The sequence below is a fragment of the Cnephaeus nilssonii genome (genome assembly GCF_951640355.1).
Source record: "Cnephaeus nilssonii genome assembly, chromosome: 9".
Classification (NCBI taxonomy): Eukaryota; Metazoa; Chordata; class Mammalia; order Chiroptera; family Vespertilionidae; genus Cnephaeus; species Cnephaeus nilssonii.
The window spans coordinates 20452657-20475203 of NC_137080.1; the positions used below are offsets into that span (position 1 = coordinate 20452657).

Genomic DNA, 22547 nt, shown 5'->3' on the forward strand with positions numbered 1-22547 from the left:
GGCAGTTAGGGGCAAACAGGCTGGCAGGGGAGCAGTTAGGGGGTGATCAGGCTGGCAGGCAGAAGCGGTTAGGGGCAATCAGGCGAGCAGTTGGGAGCCAGAAGTCTTGGATTGTGAGAAGGATGTCCCAGATTGGAGAGGGTGCAGGCTAGGCTGAGGGACACACATCCCCATGCACAAATTTTGTGCACTGGGCCTCTAGTATACTATAAATAAGGAACATGCTTCAAATTTCTGTAACACTTTACAGAAATATTATCATTTGCTTTATCCCTGAGAATCACTACATCCAGAACAGATTCTTACTGTAGGGAAATGAGACTGAAATCCAGCCCTGAACACAAGAATGCAGCCTTCCCTGTGTGCCGCATGGGCTCTGCCCTCGGGTCACTGGAGACTAACCTATTCCTCAACAGTGTCACTAATGCTTGATCCAGAAATGTTTCATAAATAGAGCCACACACTTTATGTAAATAAAACCAAGTGAATAAAAATTAAATTATACCTATTATTTGCCCCCCAAAAATGCATCTTAAGTGAAATAGCATTTCCATCCTTTCATCTTCTATAATTCACCTTCGTTCTGCCCAATTTAATATATATGTAAAATAAAAGTTTATTTAGACACCTGCAGAAAACAATGAAGAAAATGAGAACTAAAAACAATGAACAATGTCAAAACAGATGCCACTAAAGCTACCACAATTCATTAAAAATCTTTTTATAGCAAGACTATAGGCCTGATGCACGAAATTCGTGCAAGGGACTTGGCCCTCACAGCCCTGGTTTCGTCCATAAGGACTTTCAGCTGTCCGGTCTAATTAGCATATTATGCTTTTATTATTATAGAAGATATCCAGAAAGCTTTACGGTAACTTTGATATGTGCTGTATTGTACTGGCCCACTTCACTTTCAAGCTCATTCTTCAAATTCTCCTAAGTAGAAAGTGGACTTCTCATTAAAAAAGATTGAACATATATAATTAGCTCTGCTCCCTAAGGAAGCTATTCTAAAATAATGTCGCATGTGTGCAAATGCACAGATTCATTTTTTTCTCCTGACACAAGGAAAAGGAGAAAGAGAATATAATCAGCACCAACAAAATTTGGAAAGCAGGTTGAAAAGAACAGGAGATAGAATCTATGCATTTATATATTATTTTCCTTTGCAACCTCGCCTATGGATGGAAGCCCACCTCTCTCTAATGTTTAGAAGAGCTTAATTCATTTGAACCCCAGCAACATACTAGCTTTTCAAGATAAAATGTTTCCTAGTTAAGTCCAAGCCAAGAAAAGTTGGAGTCAAAATTGGTGACACTAGCCCAGCTAGTGTGGCTCAGTGGTTGAGTGTCGACCTCTGAACCAGGAGGTTACGGTTCAATTCCCGGTCAGGGCATATGCCTATATGCCTGGGTTGCATATGACTCGATCCCCATTGTGGAGCATGCAGGAGTGAGCCAATCAATAATTCTCTCATCACTGACGTTTCCATCTCTCTCTCCCCTCTCTTTACTTCCTGAAATCAATTAAAAAATATATTTTTTAAATTATCATTTCCATTAAAACTTATTTCAAAAACACAAGCAGAAAACTTCTGTAGGCTAGCACATTCTCTGTAAGCTATTTGCCCAGAATGAATTTTGACATTTGATTCATAAAGTTTAACACAGGCTTTCTGTGCTATAGAAAAATAGCTTAGTGGAGCATTCCTATTTGATTCTCTTTCAATTGTTGCTGACAGAAATATGGAAAGAGATCAATGAATATAAAAATATTATAAGACTCAAGATTAAATTTCCTCTCTATGTGAATAACGAGACGATGCACAAAATCAGACACAACTTCAAAGCAGGTGAAAAGGCATATGCTACTAATAAAGCACAGTTATGAGATGCAGTTCAGTTCATTGATAGAATGCAGCTTTCATCTTAAGGTTGACTTTTTAAAAATTAAGCAATATTCCTAATCATAACTTTTCTATCAGAGTTAATGTTTAACTCTGTTTCAGAACATAATTAAGCAAAAATAAAAATAGCCATCTGACAGATCATTTACCAATACTTTAGTCATTTTGCCACCTTGATGAATTTTTTCTGAGTAATCCAGTGCTTTTTATAAATCGTATTTTATTCCGTTATATTACTCAATCCCTTTAAGATCCAAATGTTAGCATATTATATTACAGTGCTCTAAATCCAAATGATAATTCTGTCCATGTGTCTGGGTCACAGAGTATACATCCTACTGTGGAGGGAATGGATGGAAAGAATGACCCCAGCACCACTTTTTGTGAAAGAAATTAAAACAACACTCACAGGGAGCAGCAAGACTCTCAAACCCCTGTCCTCCACAAGTATGAAGATACTGAAAACTCTTTAACGAGTAAACCTGGTAGAGGTCAGTAGTAGAGGTCTGAAAGAACAGCCTTGGTGGGTGAAAGATGACATAAACAATCAAGTATATAAACAAAAGACAGTTGAAAGCAATAATATAAACTTGAAATTCTGAGGCCAGTACTCTACACAAGAAAGGCAAGAAGACCTTGACACATTCTACTTTCTGATAAATTATCATCAGAACACTGAGGAAGAGAGCCTACATTCTGATAGCTTTATTCATAGCACTAAAATAAATAAATAAATAAATAAATAAATAAATAAATGGTACTGACATTCCTGTGTGGGCAGAAACAATGCCCTCAATTCTCAGACAAAATCAACACGTGGGAACAACTTTCAGATGCCAGAGGAAAATGTGAGCAACTCTAACGCAGAGTGCACTTTCACTCATGCTTCCAAAGTCTTGCAAGAACTTTACGGTTATTTTCAGGCTTTAAAAATCTATATACAGACATCAGCTGTAGTACAACTAGCTCAATGCTAGAAAGAGAGGAAGCAAATATTTCCATTCTTACTTTGCAATCTCAGAACGGAAGAAAAAAGAAGAAGTGACTTCCTCAAGACATCCAAAGAGGCCAAAGAAAAGTAAAGATAGATGTCCTGACATTAGATCTATGACCTCAACGAAATCTTACTCTATTTTTCCCTTAGAGGAAGAAAGCCCCGCTGTTTTAACTCACCATGTCTGTAAATGACCAGCAATATCACAAGGGTTCTATAGCTGAGTCTCTGAAGCAAGCATGCAGAATCCAAGAGACTCCTTAAAAGCCTTTACAATTAAAGTCTGGTACCAAAGGTGATTGTCACATACCATTAAATATCTACATCAGTAAAAATAGACATATCAAAGAAAAGAACTATCAAGTTTCTTCATTAAAAAATAGAATAATCTTCAAAGGCTTTTTCCAAAAAATTTTTGAGATCTCAGCTTATTATTAATAGATGATAAATTAACATAAAATATAAAGTGTAATTTTCACTAACTACAATGAAAAAATACTTCACACAAAAATTTGGAACAGATGCACAAAGACAAACTAGGCTTTGCATCAAAATTAATGCATGGCAAGCAAAAATCCTGTTGTTAACATAAGCCAAAAATAACATTAAAGTGAAGCCATGTCTGAATTTTTTTAACTTAACTATAGTCATTCTCTAAAATGTACTGTTATTCAGTATTTATGCTCATAAACACTGTGTGAAGCATTTTTATTAATATTTTTTAAATGTTTTTATTGATTTCAGAGAAAGGAAGGGAGAAGGAAAGAGAGATAGAAACATCAATGATGAGAGAGAATCATCGATCAGCTGCCTCCTGCATGCCCCCCTGCTAAAGATTGAGCCCCCAACCCAGGCATGTGCCCTAACCAGGAATGACCTCCTGGTTCATGGATCACTGATCAGCCACTGAGCCACATTGACCGGGCTATCCACTTAATGTTAATATATACTCTCCTCCAAAGAACGAAAACTTCAAATAATTAGTATTTAAAAATGGTGCTTCCTTAGCTCCCTGGGAAGTCCCTTTCATTTAATATCTGAGATTTGAGAAAGAATAGGCTCAGATGGCGCACAGGAGAAAGAATGTATAAAAAGCCACTAAAAGTAGAAAGTGGAGGAATGAAGAAGGGATATAGATGGACATATGGAGATTTATTTATCTATCTATGTACCTATTTTAAGGAACCAATCTGAGAAGCAGAGATGATGTTAGGATACTAAACAAAAATATCTCCAAGAATTATGTTTCTTGATTTAGAAAAAATTATTAAATTATTACAGTAATATTTATATTAAATGGCTTAAAAGGGATCATTTTGTTAATCAAAGGTACTGACAGGTAACAATAGGAAACCACCTAACTTTCCCAATGCTCTAATCACACTGATAAAAATCCTATCTATAAAGACCACTGACACACAACGAGTGCAATGAATAAAAATGTCCCTCTTAAATTACTGTAACCACGTCGCTATCTACCATGTTCTAAAAACTAAACAGCACTCTTTTCTCTGGTCTTGTATAGCAATGTCTTTACAACTTCTGGTCCATTTCTCCCAGCTCCCTTTTGCTCTATGGATCAGCTTTCATAATCTCGCCCTGGCATTTGAGGCTTTCTGGAACCTCATCCTACTCTTAAAGGTCCCTACAAGTCAGGCCATTTCAATTCCTCGAGACTGCCTGCACTGGCCATGCTTTCCTCTACTGTTGTAGGTGGCCCTCTTCAGAGACATACTATAATCTACAGGCCTAGTTGAAAATTAGACACATGAACATACAGAAAGAAAAATAAACAGTAACTGTAGGCATCCAAAAGCCATGATAGTCATAATTTTTAATGTCAGTAAACAAATGTAAACAAATTTAATCTCTCAAAGCAAATAAGGTAAAATTATTTATTTCCCACATTGTATTCATCTTCCTTGAGTGCTTGCAAGTTCATTAATAGCTACAGTTTCCCACAACACACTTCCCCAAATAGTCCTCAGACGCCAGTTTCCGGTACAGAGCTAGAGAACCACAGATAAGCAGCATCAGCATACCACCCAATCTGTCTAAGGTCAGCACTGGAACTGGGAAACATGAGAGCGCTCAAACCACGTGATGGCTGTCTTGGGGGCTCTGCTCCTGAACAGGAAATAGCAAGTCTGATGAGTATCAGACCCAAACTAATGATACTAAGCAAGCAATCAGAGAACCTGAATGGGAAGAATTGGTTAAAATAGAAATTAATCAAAACAGGGAGTGCAACTTATAACGTCTGTGTTGTTATTCCCCAGATGAATTATGGCTGTTGATCAGATATAAAGTCACTGCCTAGAATTCCAGTGAACTGTTGCTACATAAATTCTTCTGTGGATCACATTGCTACAGTCTACTCAAATTCCACTTTGATTTGTCCTTGGTAGACAAAAAGGTTTATTCAACACGCTTCAAATTTATCTACTGTCCTCAGAAATTCATTCTCAAATGGTATATTAAGTAAACACTTATTAGCTGAAAAGATAATGTATCTGTAAATTAACATTGTCATTAAAATGAAGACTCTTGTGCTTTCCCAATCAATTTAAGTCATGTTGAATTGAAGGAGTACACTGCTGCTCTTAACTTTGGATATTTTCTCAACTCTGCTTTGACTAACACAGTGACTTCATTTCCCATGAATGATAGGATCAAACAGAGACTAGTCACACAGATAAGAAATTGTTTTATTTTGTACCATTCCAAAATGAGATCAGACATCAAACAAAGGAGTGTTAAGATGGGGAAAGAAGGAGTTGGGCATAGTGATTAACATTAGGCTTTACTAAATCAAGTATGTCTGTAAACCACTTAGGGGTCATTCCGAAAAGTATAAAAATAAAAAAGATAAAAGGAAATAAATTAAACGAAGAAAAATAAGTACCCAAACTGAGATGACAGTATATAGCCACATACAGTTATCACATGAAATAAATGGCCTAAATTCACCATTGAAAAGACAGAATTCTCAAATAGTATTAAAAAACATAACCCCTCAAAGACATGACTTAATGTTTAAAAGAAAAAAAGAATGGTAGAGACAAAGAATGAACATCTAGACTAGCAATTTTCAACCCGTATGCTGCAAGAGACACACTGTTATGCTGCAAGAATGTTTAAAACATGCAATACCTGACTATTTAGTCAGGGGTACTGACCTCTTTTCCCTTAAATTGGCAAATAATAAAATGACAACATGCCCTGAGCAGGTGGCTCAGTAGGTTGGAGCATCTTCCCAATATACCAAACCGTTGCAGGTAGATTCCCAGTTGGGGAGCATATGGGAGACAACTGATCAATGTTTCTCTTTCTCTCCCTTTCTCTCTTTCTAAAATCAACAAACATATCCTTGGGTGAGGATAAAAATATAATACTAGTTACATATTCTCGGGTGAGGATAAAAAAATAATACTAGTTAATATATAATATCCATAAATTTGGATATTAGGATGAAAGATAATGTGCAAAATAAGTATTTTGACTTAAAAGTCTCATTTTTTATTCTTATAAAAAAGTGTTGATTAGAGACATCTAAGAATAAACATTTTTTTATGACAACAGCCAACATTGGTGTGAATGAATCAAAATTATACCTATTTTGAGGGTCAGATTGACAAAAAATTATTTTTTGTTGTGCCGCAGAATTTTAGTATTTAGTTTTTGTGCCATGAGATGAAACAAGCTGAAAATCACTGGTTTAGATAAATCCTAAACAAAATAAAGCCAGTATAGTAATGTTAATATTAAATAAAATAAACTTTAAGATATTGTGATGATAAAGGGGGGATCCAAGAGTATATAAGTCTGACATGTATGCATCTAATAATCCAGCCTCAAATTTTATAAGCATAAACTTGTAAAAATACAAAGCGTATTTGTCAAATCAACCATTATAGGGAGAGATTTTAACATACAGTTAAACAACAGACATTACCCACATAATTAATAAGTCTGATCAAGGGGACAAAACTGGAAACCTGTGCCAACAATGAAAAAAAAATAACATGCTTTTCCAATATTAAAAGAAATATTACAAAAATTGACTATAAGGCTGCAAAGTAAGTCTGAACAAATGCAATAGAATCTCTTACTTATTAGACCATATTCTATCTAATCACAATGTAATAAAACAGGAAATCTGAACAAAGAAGAATGCCCTCTTCCCACAAGACATGCACACATATATATTCACCCGTAAACACATATTCACTCTGGAAATTTAAGAACACACTTGTAAAAACTTCAATGGTCAAAAAATGACTGAAAATGGGATGAAAAATATGAAAAACTAAATAGCAATGAAAGCTCAATATTTCAAAACTTGCAGGATTACCAAGAGGTACTTGAAGGGAAAATTAGAGCCATGAAGGTGTATATTTTTTTAAAATATTCAATTCAAGAAACTGGAAAAAGAATTTTAAAATCCCAAAGAAAAAATAAAGAGCAGAAGGGAACAAAATATTGCAAAATAGAAAGGAAACACTGAACAAAATTAAGTTGTTTCTTTGAGAAAAAAAAGATTAAAATAGTAACTCTACAGCAAGAATTATTAAGAAGAAAATACAAATAACACTGCATATAAAAAAGAAATCAAAACCAAATACACAAGATAAAAATACTATAAAAAACCTTCATGGCAATAAGATTTGTCAAGTTAGTCGAAATGGACAGTTTCCACTGAAAATATGAACTACTAAAACTCAAGAGAAAACAGAAACAGATTGTAAGGAAATTAAGTCAAATACTTTTTAATTGGGTCAATTACTTAATTTTTTTAAAAATAGCCTCTACTCTACTCTTCCCACAAAAAGGCCACCAGCTCAAGACAGTTTTGCAGGCATGTTCTACCAGATCTCTAAAGAATAGCTAATCCCTAAACTTATCCAAGCTTTTCCAGAGAATATTGAGAAAAGCAACTTTATGTACGTAACTAGTATGTAAACAAGATAAAGTCTGATCAAAACACTTTGATAAAAGAAAACTGAAGGTAATCTATACAAAAATTCTTTAAAAAAAATAAAAATAAATGCCAAATCATCATGAACAAGTAATGTTTATATTACAAATTCAAAGATGGCTTAACATTAGAAAACATTAATTTAAATTACCACATTAACAAATTATAAAAATATATGATCTTCTCAGTTGATGCAGATAATACATTTGATAAAATTCACCTTTTCATATCTTTCACCACCTATTCAAGAAACTTTGCTAGTTTCATTCTTAGGAACTAGGAAAAAGAATATCCTTAATATGAAAAAGAATATATATTTTTTTAAATCCTAGAGCAATCCTAGAGAGCCATATAGAATATAAAAAGATGCTCGGCTTTGTGAGTTGCAAATTATAGTATTGTTTCTATTTTTTCAATTTATCACCCAATTCCTCTAAGAGGATCATACTTGCCTACCTATTGTTATCAGCCTTAACCCATGTGACTTGCTTGGCCAATGAGATATAAGTGAAAGTGATCTATACCACTTCCAAGCAAAAGATTTAGTGTGGATCTGCTGTGATCCAGGATAAAAACACTTGTGGTTAAAGCGCTAAAATTTCATGACTCTAAAATGTCAACCTAGCGCTATAATTTCTCCAGAGGTAATATTCAAACTATTTAAGGCCCATACAGAACATACACCAGACAATATACATGACCAGTGCAGACCGTGAGAACAACAGCCCTATGTATCCTTAAGGGTCCAGAATTATTGTTTGTAACGGAAATGATGACCCTCTTCTACATTTTCTCGTTTTTTTGTAATGCAAAATTGTGACCATCTAATTCACAAGAACACAAAAATTGTGCCATGCCACAAATGAGGGCAGAATGCACTTCTGCTTGCATTCCACACATCAAGAGAGCTCTCCCGTCAGTGCCCTGACTCACCTCTAGGTCACAGGTGTACTCGGTGCCATCCAGGAGGGTCACTTTACACTGGACACTTTTGGTCTTCTTGGTGGCTTTTTGAATGGCCTTCTCTGCGTTTAGCTCATTGGTCTGCACTTCCTTTGTCTCCCTTTTTGCTGCTTCCTCTGATTTGTCTTCCTGTATTTCCTTTACCTTCTCCTCCTCTCTCTCCTTCCTTACTTCTTCAGCAGGCTGATGATGAAAAAATGAAGTTTATACTAAAGTTGACCGATTTGCAGAAAACGACACATTAAAAGGAAAATCCTAGTAAGAATGGTGATTGTTACAAGTACTGTGTAAGATTTAAAAAGACTTCAAATGTTTGCTAGAAAAAAATACTTCATATCCTCCTTCCCCCAATCCACTGCCAATTTCCTCATTTTTGCCAATTTGATCATTTGAGCATTAAATGAGTAAAATAAACTACATCCTGGCAACTGCAATTTAAATATTTTAATAATAGAATTTCCAATTAGAATCTCATACCATGGCAAAACCTAGGCTTCATTAGATAACTAAAATGCATACACATAGAAACCTATTTCTTCCTACTTGCTGGACACTTAAATAAATCAAATCAAGGAGGTATAACAGTACATATTATTTAAAAGGAGAGGTGACAGGATTCTCAGAGTATGTTTAACCTTAAGAGAAACAGACAAGCTTTTTTATGGTGTGCATATATAGATTTTTTTTCCCTTTGTTATTTTGGAAATTTTGAAAAGGAATAATAGGAGAAGGCTGTGGTAAACCACTCCGAAACCCATATTCCAGATATAATAAGTCAAACCAGTATCTTAATGCAAAAGAGATCCATAAATGATTCAAAGCAAAAAAAACTCTTTTTGTTATGTGGCTATACCATCAAGCTTTCAATTCAACACCATCGATTCTCAAACATACCTGTATCTCAGGACTGCTCACTGAAGGTTTCTCTTCCTCGATATCAACTTTAATGACCTGTTGTTTTCTCTGAGCTGCTTCCTCAGCATCACCCTTGGCCTGCCTTTCTTCTTCAGGAAGAGATTCCTCTTTATCTAAAACCTGCTCTTCCACAACAGCTTGGGTAGGCTCTTTCTTATCTCCTCCATCTTTGACCGCTACTAAGTTATAGGACTTTTGTTTCTTAAGCCACGGGGGTATGAATCGAGAAATGCCCCTACTCTCAGATGGATCCTTCTGCCTCTTCTGGCGGCGTGGACTACTTTGGCTTTTAGCTGAAGGAGATGATTGGGAATCTTTTTCCTCCTCTAGATCAGATGACTGATTCTGCTGATTTTCTGCTACTTCTTTAGGTTTCTCCTTGGTTGCATCTGCTCCTAACTGGTCAGATTCCTTCTTCACTTCAGACGCGGAGCCAACTTCAGTAGTCATGGTCACAGCTTATGCTATAAACAAAACAAAATCACAAAAATGTATTTTAAAACCTCTCCTAGTTTAGAGGCAAGAGACAGGATAAAAAAAGGATGGGAAGGGGAATGGCAGAAATATGGGGATAAAAAAACCCATAGAGAAAGAAGGTTCATAAAAGAAAAATGGAGACTGCTACTCTTTGAGAATTCTCTAACTGAATCAAAGAATCAAAACAAGCATCACAATGGAATTAATTCTGATTCTGTACAGACAGAACTTAAATCATCAATAACTCAAGTGTAATTACTTTTCTTTGGTTTCATCTACCAATAAATAATAATTCACCCCAAAATCCAATTTTTAAGTATCCCTTACTCTATAATACAAAGTATCCTATATAATAAAAGCTTAATATGCTAAATGTCTGGTCATCCAGTTGGCCGTTCAACCAATCAAAGCACAATATGCTAATGATATGCTAAGGCCACTCAACTGCTTGCTATGACATGCACTGACCACCAGGGCGCAGACAGTCAACTGGTTGACCAGTCACTATGACGTGCACTGACCAGAAGGGGGCAGACTCTCTGACCGGTAGGTTAGCTTGCTGCTGGGGTCCAACTGATCGGGACTGAGCAAGATGAGCCGGACAGGCCCTGGAGCCCTCCCGCAGTCCCTCCTTGGCTAGCTAAAATCCCACATCCCTCCCTGGCCCCGATCGTGCACCGGTGGGGTCCCTCAGCCTGGCCTGCGCCCTCTCGCAATCTGGGACCCCTCGGGGGATGTCAGAGAGCTGGTTTCAGCCCAACGGAGGAACAACCAATCGCTAGACACACACTGACCACCAGGGGGCAGACACTCAATTCAGGAGCTGCCTCCTGGTGGTCAGTGCACTCCCACAGGGGGAGCGCCACTCAGCCAGAAGCCGGGTTCATGGCTGGCGAGTGCAGCAGCAGCGGTGGGAGCTTCTCCCGCCTCCGCACAGTGTTAAGGATGTCCGACTGACATCCCCTGAGGGCTCCCGGACTGCGAGAGGGCGCAGGCAGGCTGAGGGACTCCCCTCCAGTGCATGAATTGTGTGTACCGGGCTTCTAGTTATTGATGTTAGAAAGTACTAAGATACATTTCACTGAAATTTCACACATTATAACTAAAATGTTAGGTATTAAAAATACTGTTAAATACTGAGTGCTTAATAGCGAGAAAATTATATCTGTAATGTGCATACTTTTTTGTTCCAATATTAAATCCCATAATTCACCATCACTATTGCGATGCAAAAGATAGTCTTCTGGGAAAGGTACTCAAACTATAACCAAAACTCCACCCCACCCAACCTCAAACATAGTTTTGTATACGTGTTTACAAGAAAATACCTACAGACCCCTAATCGGAACCAAATGAAGACATTAGACCGATAGAAAAAAAAAAAGCATCTAATAATTAATCCAGTCACAACTAATGAAAACAAAATTGAAACTAAATCTGAAAGCAGCTTGTTGTCTACATGTTACACAAGTAAAGAGGGACTTTTAAAGCATAGCAGCACCACTGACATAAAACCAACAGGCAGGAATGGCAGAGACAGAATGTTCTCTCCTCTCTTACCACTGATTAAATGTCCAAAGGCCTGGCACCCGGGGCAATGGGAAATTTCCCAGCTATCTTCAAGAGATATAAAAATAAAATACACTTTTTAAAGCTTTATTGAAATATCATTCACAGACCATAAAATGCGCCCTTTTCAATTATACAATTAATGGTTTTGAGTATATTCATAAGGTTGTACAACCATCACCACTATCTAATTCTATAATATTTTCATCATCCCAAAAAGAATCCTGTATCCATTCATAGTTACTCTCCATTCTACCCCCTCCACCAGCCCTAGCAACCACTAATCTACTTTCAGCCTGGATGGATTTGCCTACTGTGCACATTTAAAATAAATGAAATTATACAACACGTGGCATTTTCTTTCACTTAGCACGTTTTCAAAAATCATTCATGTTTTAGCATGTATGAGCATTATAATTGCTTCTTAAAATATTATTTGCCATCTTGTGCCAAACATTGATAAGAGTCTAGTATCCAGAATGTATCAAAAACCCAACAATTTAAAAAGATGAGCACACAATAGAGTAAACAGATATTGAATTGTAAAGTTGTATACCTGAAATTTATATAATGTTATCAACCAATGTTACCTCAATAAATGTAATAATAAAAAATAGAATGAACCCCAGAGCTGTAAGTATTGCCCATCCAAGTGGAAGTTACAAGATAAAAAAAAAGCAACAACAATGAAAATGGCTAATTGGATTGTAAATACTCAACAATAAGGATGGATGTAATTATACATAAATAAGTACATTCTTAAAATAGTTTCAAAAAATCAACACAACTCAAAACTAAATACTACCTTCTTTGTTGATAAGATGGTTTCTTGAACAAATTACCACCATCAAGAAAACATGATTATAGCACATCCATTCACCATAATTATCATGCTTGTAACTCTCTGAGTTTTAAAGATGGATAAGCCTTTAAACTCCATCACCCACTAACTCCTGCAGTGGAACGCAATCCCTCCCACTAAAATGAAAGCCCCAGAGGGCTGGGGTCTTTCTCTTTTTTTACTGCTGTGTTCCCAGCATGTAGACTGGCACATAAGAGGCACTTGATAAATATTTACTGAATGAGTGCTGCAAAATCATCTACTCTAATACCCTCACTTTATCTTATCAACGAGGAAACTGAGGCTCAGAAAGACTAGAAGATTTGCCTGAGATCACAAAGCTAGATGGGCATAGACAAAACCAGAACTATAGTTTTCCAAACTCTAACAATCCTCATTCCATAAGCTTTAATTATAAATACCTAAAATCCATCATTAGTAAGTTATATAACATAGTAAGTAAAGACCTTTCTACTTATCATCAACCAAAAAGAACATTGCTGTGAACAGCCAGCCCATTAGAGAAGCATGTGGTTTTGACACAATTACCATGCTGGCATGCTCCATCTGGATTGATAAAAAGTGTTAATTATTGTAACAGCTCCATGAGAAAAAGCATGCATCATTTAACATGCAACTAAGCAGAAAACCATCATCAATAGAGGATCAGCACTGGTTAGGTAAGGAGGCTTGTTATGTGAAACCATTCTTTTTCTAGTGTTTAAAAAGGAAAGTAAATTCCAAGGCACTGTCTCTACCACTAACCAACCTTCCTACCCTATAACATTATGCTCCTGAAAACACTGGCCCTTTATCAGAGTACTACACCAAGCAAAACGAAGCAGTTACACAACTCTAGACACTCATACAAAGAACTTCAAGCAAGCGTGTTCATGCTAATTATTGGATCCAGATGTTTCCTTAAGACCTTGAGAGAACCACAGCTACTCTGAACCCTCGCTGTTAAAATTCTTGCACAGGGAACAGGGTGGGTGCTGCCGCTAGCTGAGTGGCTCCCATCCTCTGCTGAGATCACGAGCAATAAGAGATCTTTCATTTCTGCCAATAGTGCTCAGCCCATTATTTAGGGACTCAAGATTTACAAAAGGGGAAAGAATGCCTTTCTAAAGCTCAAAAATGGTGAGAGGATGGAGAGAAGCTTCCCTCTGAACTTTGAGAAAGACATAAACAAAATTGTGCAACAAATAAGAAACCTAAATAACATTGGCAAGGTGTGCACAGTTCCAGTTTGGTCATTTTCATCTATTATTGTGGCAAAGGATATGTAGAGCAACCTGCTAACACCCACAATCCCTTGCTTATGTTCATCTCCCCAAATGGCCTGTAGTCTAACAGAACGTCTTTTTAATATCCTACTACCTTACCTTACAGCATTAAATGTGAGAAAAACAAATACAGCAAATGAAATATAGGAATGATTCAGCAGCCACCTAACTCTACTTGGAACAAAATCAGAGTGATGCTTTTCAAATACTGTATAGCCAGCATGTAAAAAGAGGGGAGGAGTGACAAGGCAGAGGAGGAAAGGGAGGAAAGAGGAAAAAGAAATATCTGCAGAGAAGAAGAAATAACAAAAACAGGCTGACTTAGAGCAGACTGCAAGTAATTCCTCCCTAGTATGTTTGTTTATCTTAAGTGTCAGATGGGCTAGAAAATACTATATCCCATATTCAAGTAAGTACAAATACATTCCAAAGAGACTATTTATTGGTTTATATTATCTATATGATGAAGATAAATAAGAATTAGTTTTGAAATAATCCAATGCTGCCTACCCTAGGTACCTTTATAATAAATTATATCACTTGTTTGTTTTCTTAAAAGAGATAAAGAACATCTATGAGAGAAGAAATATTTCTATAAAGATACAAGCTAAAAAAAAAAAGATACATCTGCTTTAAATTAAATCCACACATACAAAAGATATGAACTATAGGCCTTTGCTAGTTCAAGTCTAGGCAGGATCAGGTTACATTCAGAGCACGTATATATCCTCCTTCCTTTCTCCTTTTTAACAAAACCCAAATTTTGTTCAGCTTTCCTCTCTTCCATATGTGTGTCGATGGAAGCTCGTCTAGGGAATCATGGGGGTCCCTCTCCCCATGCTAAGAAGACATGCAAAAAGTCTGTTGCAAGCTTCTAGGAAAAGATTCCTTCCTCTTAAAGGGGCCACAGGGAAGAGAAGGCCCCTCTTCCACCTCTGAGCATTATTTACATGACTCCAAGAAATGCTGCTGCCACCTTGATTATCCTGAGAAGAGAAAGCCTGAGGAAAAAGACGCACACAGAAGAGGGCACTGGCAAGAGAATCAGAGGAGAGGACTTGAGTACTGAGCATGCTGCATGCACATGGCCAGGATGTTTGAACTTCCTGTTATGTGAGACAACATACTTTCCCCTATGGCTCAAACAACTGAGCCAGGGGGTTCAGTTACTTGTAGTTACTATTAGCCTCTGCATATTATATTAGGAGGCAAGCACTGGAAAATAAGCCCTAAGGAACTGGTAGTATACTTAGAACCAGCTCAGGTAACTATTACTCCTCATTGTATTTTATGGCCCTCATACCTAAGAGCCGTGGTTGTCAAAATGTTTAACTTTTTCCAGATGCTCATTTTTCTAAAAAGCCTTTATCTGAGTTAATATTAGTGAGATAAACCATTAATTCTTTATTCTAACAATATATACGAATGAAACAAACGTGTAAGATTCCCTGTGTAAGAGAAGGGTAGATGCCTGAATATCAAGGCATAATTTTCAAAAATGTCCAATTCCAGCTAACAATCTTACGTGCTAAAGCAAGCGCCTTCTGCTCCCATTCAGAATTGGGTCAAGAAAGAGATCTGTGCCAGGCAAAGACTCCACAAATAATGAGGTCATCCCAAAAATACTCTTTCCTGAAGTGAGAACTCAATAACCAGAGGCTACACACAAATCATTAGGGATCCCAATATTGGACATCATTATTTTCAAGCAAAATGCACATTAACCTTCTCATACTGGGCACTCCAACAGCACACACTAACCGAGGTGACAGAGATATCCCAAACCCTGCAGCTCTTCATCAATCACATACACTGAATTGTGTGGTAAGAAATACTGACCAAGTACTTTTGCTCACATTCCTTCTCTCAGATGAGGACCTTAAGTTTGTAATGGCCACAGCTTTTTGTGCAAAGCTAACTAATCTTTGGATTAAATAACATGAAGGTTTGGAGATCAAGTCTAGGAACCAAACACCAGGATTAGAATTCCAGGTCTGTCTGTCACTAGCCGTGTAACCAAAAACAAGTTATTCGGTCTTGTTGAGTTTCAGTTTCCTCGTAAGCAAAACAGGGATATAATACATATTCACTGGTGGCTCTAAGAATGAAATCAGATGTTATACATAAAGTGCCTGGCACATAATAAATTCATAATAAATGGTGGGCCACCCCGTCATCAATTAGGGATTCTGGGAGAAAATGAACTACGTCTGTTTTTCACTAAAAATTGTAACAGTAATAGTATGCACAATCCACTTAATAAATAACATAACAATAGTAAATAATGAAAGTATCAGCTATTTGCTGAGCATTGTTCTAGAGACTCTCTGCATTCCTTGCATCTCATGACCCTTTGAGGTTGGAACTAAAATTATTCCCCTATTATAGGTAAAGAAAGTTAAAAAATAAAAGGATAAAAACTTGCATAAAGCCACACAACCAGTAAATGGAAGAGCCAGGATTCGAACTCGGGCTGTCCAGCTGCAGAGAGCTTATGTAGTACTACCACCATTCCCAAAAAACTTCAGTATTTTATAACCAGCACTTAGCATTAATTCCTGACAATTCATCATTTGTTAAAAATAAATAAAAATAAACTATGACTACCATTTGTGGCATCATAATCATTAATAACCTGTTCTGAGCCCCTAGTAAATTCCACTGACCTTCAGGATGAGGATAGTAACAGTATCTTAACCCCTTCTTTCAAAATAAATATTTCCTAAGTATTTTAATTGCATATGTACCTGACATCAGTGATATAGAGGAAAGAATCCTGCTCTCAGTATAATGGGCGACAGATGTAGCAAGATTAGCATTAATATAAATTCAAACAATGTGTCACTAATACACAAATTTTGGTAACTTATATTGAGAAATTACTACTAGTTTGAAAAGCTGACAGTTTTCTTAAAAACTACCATTGTCATCTCTTCAGGAAAGCACATAATGGTCCTTCATGGGAAACGTTGGTTAAACACTCATGTAACACAAACAGGCATCAAGCTTTTTAAAGAGCACTTAATTCTCATTCTCAATTGTATTTACTCCTCAGCTGAACTCAAGTAAAAACCAAATAAAATAGTGCTAGTTATGAATTTCCTTAACATTAAACATTCAAAATAAATTTCATTTTTAAATTGGCTAGGATGACTATTCCCTCAATAGGGGGGAAAAGTGGTTAAAGGACAAGCATAGAGTTAACAGAAAAACAAATACAAGAAACACATCTATACTAATAATACAGAAATATGCAAATTGTCCAGGACACCATCACAGTAACAGTAACGACCAGCAGGCTGCGTGGGGAGACCAGGCCAGCAGGGGGGTTAGTGAGGGATGACCAAACAACTGAACAGCAGGCTGCATGGAGTGACCAGGCTGGCAGGAGGGTTAGTGAGGAACAACCAAACGAGTGAACAGCAGGCTGTGTGGGGCAACGAGGCAGGCAGGGGGGGTTAGTGAAGGACGATCAAACAACTGAACAACAGGCTGCAGGAGGCGACCAGGCCGGCAGGGGGGATAGTTGGGGGCAACCAGGCTGGCAGGGGGGGCAGTAAGGAGCAACCAGGCTGGCAGAGGGGGAGGCAATTGAGGACGACCAGGCCAGCGGGGGGGGGGGGGGGGGATAGTTGGGGACAACAAGGCTGGCAGGGGGGGCAGTAAGGGGTGACAAGGCCAGCGGGGGGGGGGGGGGGGAAGTTAGGGGTGACCAAGCCGGCATGGGGGGGTGGGGCAGTTTGGAGCGACCAGGCCGGCGGGGGGGGGGGGGGGGGCATTAGGGGCAATCAGGCCAGCAGGCAGAGGCAGTTAGGGGTGATCAGGCTAGCAGGGGGCAGGCAGTTAGGGGCAATCAGGCAGGCAGGCAGGTGAGCAGTTAGGAGCCAGTGGTCTGGGATTGTGAGAGGGATGGCTGACTGCCGGTTTAGGCCCAATACCGACTGCCTAAACTGGCAGTCGGAGATCCCCCAAGGGGTCCCGGACTGGAGAGGGTGCAGGATGGGCTGAGGGGACCCCGCCCATGCACAAATTTCATGCATCAGGCCTCTAGTAAACATATAAAAATATGCTCACCACACTCATAGTAAAAGAAATACAAGCTAAAAGTAGAGTGGAAAAGTCCAAAAGCTTAATCACGTCAGTATTGAGCATGGCTATGGGACTCTGGCCCATAGGCATTCTCATATAATTGTGAGTAGATGAGTAAATTGGTGCCAATGGAAGTAATTTGCCAACAGCCAAAATTCCAAATGTGTACAACACTAAACCAGTAATCCTGCTTATGGGAACGTATCCTACAGATACATTTGTACATATGTAAAGTAATTATGTACAGATGATTCACTGTAACATTGTAAAAGAAAATATAATATTCTGTAGCTATAAAGAAAAAAGTGAGGGAGGTTTCCATCCCAGTTACAAAAATATCTCGTTACACTGTTAAGTACAAAAAACAAGATTCAGATAGCATATAGCTATCTTATGGGTTGAAAGCAATGTGTCTGAGAAGTATGTGAATGCACATATCTGCTTGCAAACATATAAGAAATTAGAAAAGGACACAGATGACCAACAACAGTGATTATGGGAAATGGTGGGTGGCACTGCGTATATGAGGTCTAAGGTGCAGATAGGAGAGAGAAAGTTTTCACTCATAAATTTGTACAAACTGAAGCACTTAAATACTTTATTAGAAAAACAATATTTATTCATTAAGATATCTAATGCATTAAGTGAACCCAGCCTAGTTAGGTCTGCTTTCTTGGAGACAACCCAAATGCCACAACTGCCATAAATTCCATCACACATACTTCACAAACCTACCCCTCATCCTATGCACACTGCTTTCCTAAAGTTCAAAATTTACACTTTTAGAGCAGCCAAAATCTTATTTAAAGTATATCAATTGTTCATTTAAAAAACAACAACACACATAGTTTCTGAGAAAGCCTTGCTAGTTTTTTAAACATTTGACCTAGGTGTGGAGAATAAAAAATAAAAATAAAAAAGAGATGTCTTTTGCTAACAATAATATTGGTACATATGCAGCTAGGCCAAAAATATTATTCCTATTTTCTGCTGGAGAAGTGAGAACAGGACATTTAGAATTAGATTTCTCTGAAATTTGAGGAAAATTTTAAAAGGAGAGTAAAACACAATGAGAAGACTCATTAAATTTCTTATCTGGTCACACATAAACATTCCGAATCTGTCATCAGCTTCATCCTCACTTATAGGCAAAGGCAGGAACAAAATTGGCCTGACAAACACAAGGATGTCATGTTTCCTGTCCACACCTTCTCCCTGCCCACATCAGTTCCTATGCTCCCATGAAGAGAGTGAAATTTTGTGCAGATGAATAACTACATGTTCCCAGTGCAGTATTGTGCATCCGGTGGCTTCTCGATAAACTTGTGATGTTCCTAGTTATGGGAACATTTATTTGGACCACCATCATATAATGTTCTATACAAAAGAAAAATACACTGTGCAATTTCTTCCAGTGACATCATAACCAGGCTCAAAACAGAGCAAAGCCAACACCAACAATCTCTCACAGTCATAACAGATACTAGGGAGAATACTTTCTCTAAGCTCATCCCTCAGCTACCTTCTGCATAGGATCCTCACCCAGCCCATTGTAAAACCCACTTGGTATCAAGTGATAATCTACAACCAGTTTAAATTCCTGTGTGAATCAAACTCTAAATTCTTTAGCTAAAAAATAACGTGGTTCAGGAGGCCTTTCCCAAATAAGCTAACGACAGACACATCCACCAAGATTAACTGCACAAGATAAATGCACAAGCTGCAGACGCTGCATTTTAATAGGTCATAAGACAAAAGCTTGTCAAAGTCAATCAACTCCCCACACTATGACAAGGCCAACTGAACTGGAGCCTACACTGATCTCACACTTTCTCAAATCCTCTTCTCCGTAAGCTTTGGAACTGTGCAGTTGACAGGCATAAATATCTAAACCTTGTCAAAAAATATAATTCACTTGGTAAATTTTGGCCGTCAGATCTTCTGCCATTTTAAATATTTACAGCACTACCAAAGAGTAAAATGAGACTATAAACTGAATGATTTTTCTGGCTTAGGTAAGCAGATCCAAATGTTGATGCTAGTCCTCTGGTAGGTCAGCAGAAGTTGCCTTGTAGACTGTTTGCATATGGACCTCCATGCCTGGCGTGATAAAAGCAACTTTCCCCAGGCTGGAAAAGCTGTAACTACAACGGAATTATAGACATGCCATTTGGAATGCTTAAAACTTGTCTTTTTTTTTTTTTAATTTCTATTCAGCATTAGTTTAACTCAAAACTACTTGATTTAGAGGCTTCAAATAACTACTTTTTTTGGTGGTGCTAGTCAGGACAAGTTTTTATTTCAACTAGTAAATATATTTCTGTCTTTGGAGGTAAGAGTCTCAAAATTCAAATATTTGTAAGCATGATTTGGTAGAGGATCCTGCTGGAGAATATGCCAGGCATGCAACCTTAAAGTCTACCAAAACATTCATGCAAACTAAATGTCAATGCTTAAAATTTCCCTTTCCAACTTGCTATGTGATCCAGCTATGATGTTAAACTACACGTCATCAATACATCATATAATGTGTACAGGAATATTACCAAGGAGATAGGGGCAGGGAGAGCGGGTGGGGGAAAGGGGCTCATGACTGGCTGTCCAAATCATCAGCATCACCTTTACAGTTATTTATTCCCACATCTAGTGCCAATAATTTAAAGAGACAATTCTTTCTTGGTTCTCAAAATAGAAAACTTAAACATCCTAAGTACACATAGGCGTCCCTCCCCCCCTCCCAGCCCCTGACCTCCCATTACTTCAGTAGTAGGAGAGCATTCCCTGCAGTGGCAACAATAAAAATGGAATTTGCCAAGATCACCCTCCACCCATCCTAGTAGTACTGCTTTTCATTTTGTTAGAAAGTAGCATTGAAACAAGGTCCTTTTTGAAAAAAGATTGGTAGATTATAACAAGAAAAATCATGAAAACAATTTTTTTCTGAGTCTGGATGTCAGTCAGCATCTGGGCAACATAGTGAGTTTTCAAATCTGCTCAAAGTGACAACTGATTAAATATTCAGTAAAAGAACTTGTTCAACCAATATCACACTTAGATAGTAGCAACAGCAAAATGATATGTAATTTTTGATCATTGTTAATGGCCACTAATTTGCAGATGCTAAAAAATGTAAATTCCAATCTCTGCTAGCCACAGCACTTCTTTCAACCTATCAAGTTAACCTGAAAATGAAGCATCTTAAAATTAAATTCAAATCTGTCCTCCTTTAACATGTTAAAAATAACTGAACACTATTAACCTTACATGGTCCTCAATGTAATTTAGAAATAATTAACTTTCATATTGCACTACTGAATAATTCAATCATAAAATAGCAGGACAAGTATATAAAATAAAGCAATGAACTACTTTCATTATTCTCATAGGGCAAACCTAAAAAGACAATTATGTTAAAGATAACTTGAAAAAAATTTCAATATTTTCCTAGAAAAATGCAAACAGGTAATCTAAAACTAAACTCTAACCACACATACACACACACACACACAAATATTTTTTCATAGGGCTTAGTTCAAATATAACTGAACATATTCCCTTTCCACATAATGTACTTACCCAGATTCCATCTACTCTATATGTTAGCTTTTCCAAATTTTCAGTGCCCTGAATACTGACACTCTCAAAAGCAAGCTTCCTTCAAAAGCAAAACAATCAAGCATACATAATAAAACCTAACTGCTACAACAGAAATTTCTTAAAAATCTCTCCCTTGAAATACATACGCAGCTTTTAAGCACATCGAGCCCGTTGTTTGCTGTTCCCTGTCATTAGAAGACTGTGGAAAGCTGATGGAAATCCAGTCTGCAGAAGCTTAATGAGCAAGACCTGCCCCACCCAGGCCGGACCCTGCTGGAAAAGGGCATGCTCTGCAGAAAAGCTCAGCTTGGTTCCAAGTTACTTCATTCCTCAGCTAGAAAATTCACATGGGTCAAAGAAAAAGTCATTTTCCTGCTGTCTGCTCTACCCACTAAATGAAGAAAGCTCACATAAAGTATAGTTTCTATGACACAACTGTAATTCTATGATAATTTTTCTATTATTGCTAGGAATTTTTTCTGTTTTTGTGGTCATAATTTTTACTTTGCTTTCGGTCTGCTCCTTCAACTGTGTTCTTATTTTTGTCATTTTATCCTATCCTACAAATAGACATCAAAAGTGTATATACACAATATCTGACCTAATCATCTTTATTTATAAACTACTAATAAACCAATGTATACATTTCCAGACATAGAAAGACTCTGGAAATACATAAAAATGAAATATCAATTTTGATTCATTTGTAAAAAAATTTGCTTATTCATTAATTTCATATTATGTTTAAAAATGAAGGCTCATTTTAATGAAGATTTATAGGTTCCATCACATAGTTACAAAGCTGATATATCTGCTTCATTGTCAACCCTACATTGAGAAATGACTGACACAAAAGGTAAGCATACATCCATCTATATATGAATATAAATACATATGGCAGTAAAGTAAATGTAAAGTAACTAAAGGAAAAC

The 22547-nt window shown here is 37.3% G+C and overlaps 1 protein-coding gene across 9 annotated transcripts in view; it reads right to left on the reverse strand.

Annotated features, from left to right (window-relative positions):
* EPB41L2 (erythrocyte membrane protein band 4.1 like 2) overlaps positions 1-22547 on the reverse strand; it is a 199151-nt gene that overhangs the window by 102987 nt on the left and 73617 nt on the right. For 7 of the 9 annotated variants that reach the window (XM_079781297.1, XM_079781296.1, XM_079781295.1 and 4 more), the window contains exons 2-3: positions 9736-10220; positions 8812-9024 (exon numbers count right to left, since the gene is read on the reverse strand). In XM_079781297.1, the coding sequence (XP_079637423.1) occupies positions 8812-9024; positions 9736-10206 (684 nt within the window). In that variant the 5' untranslated portion in view covers positions 10207-10220. Of the gene's footprint in view, positions 1-8811; positions 9025-9735; positions 10221-21594; positions 21719-21761; positions 21891-22547 lie in introns of those variants that run through there. The other 2 variants (XM_079781292.1, XM_079781294.1) reach the window with 2 other exon arrangements.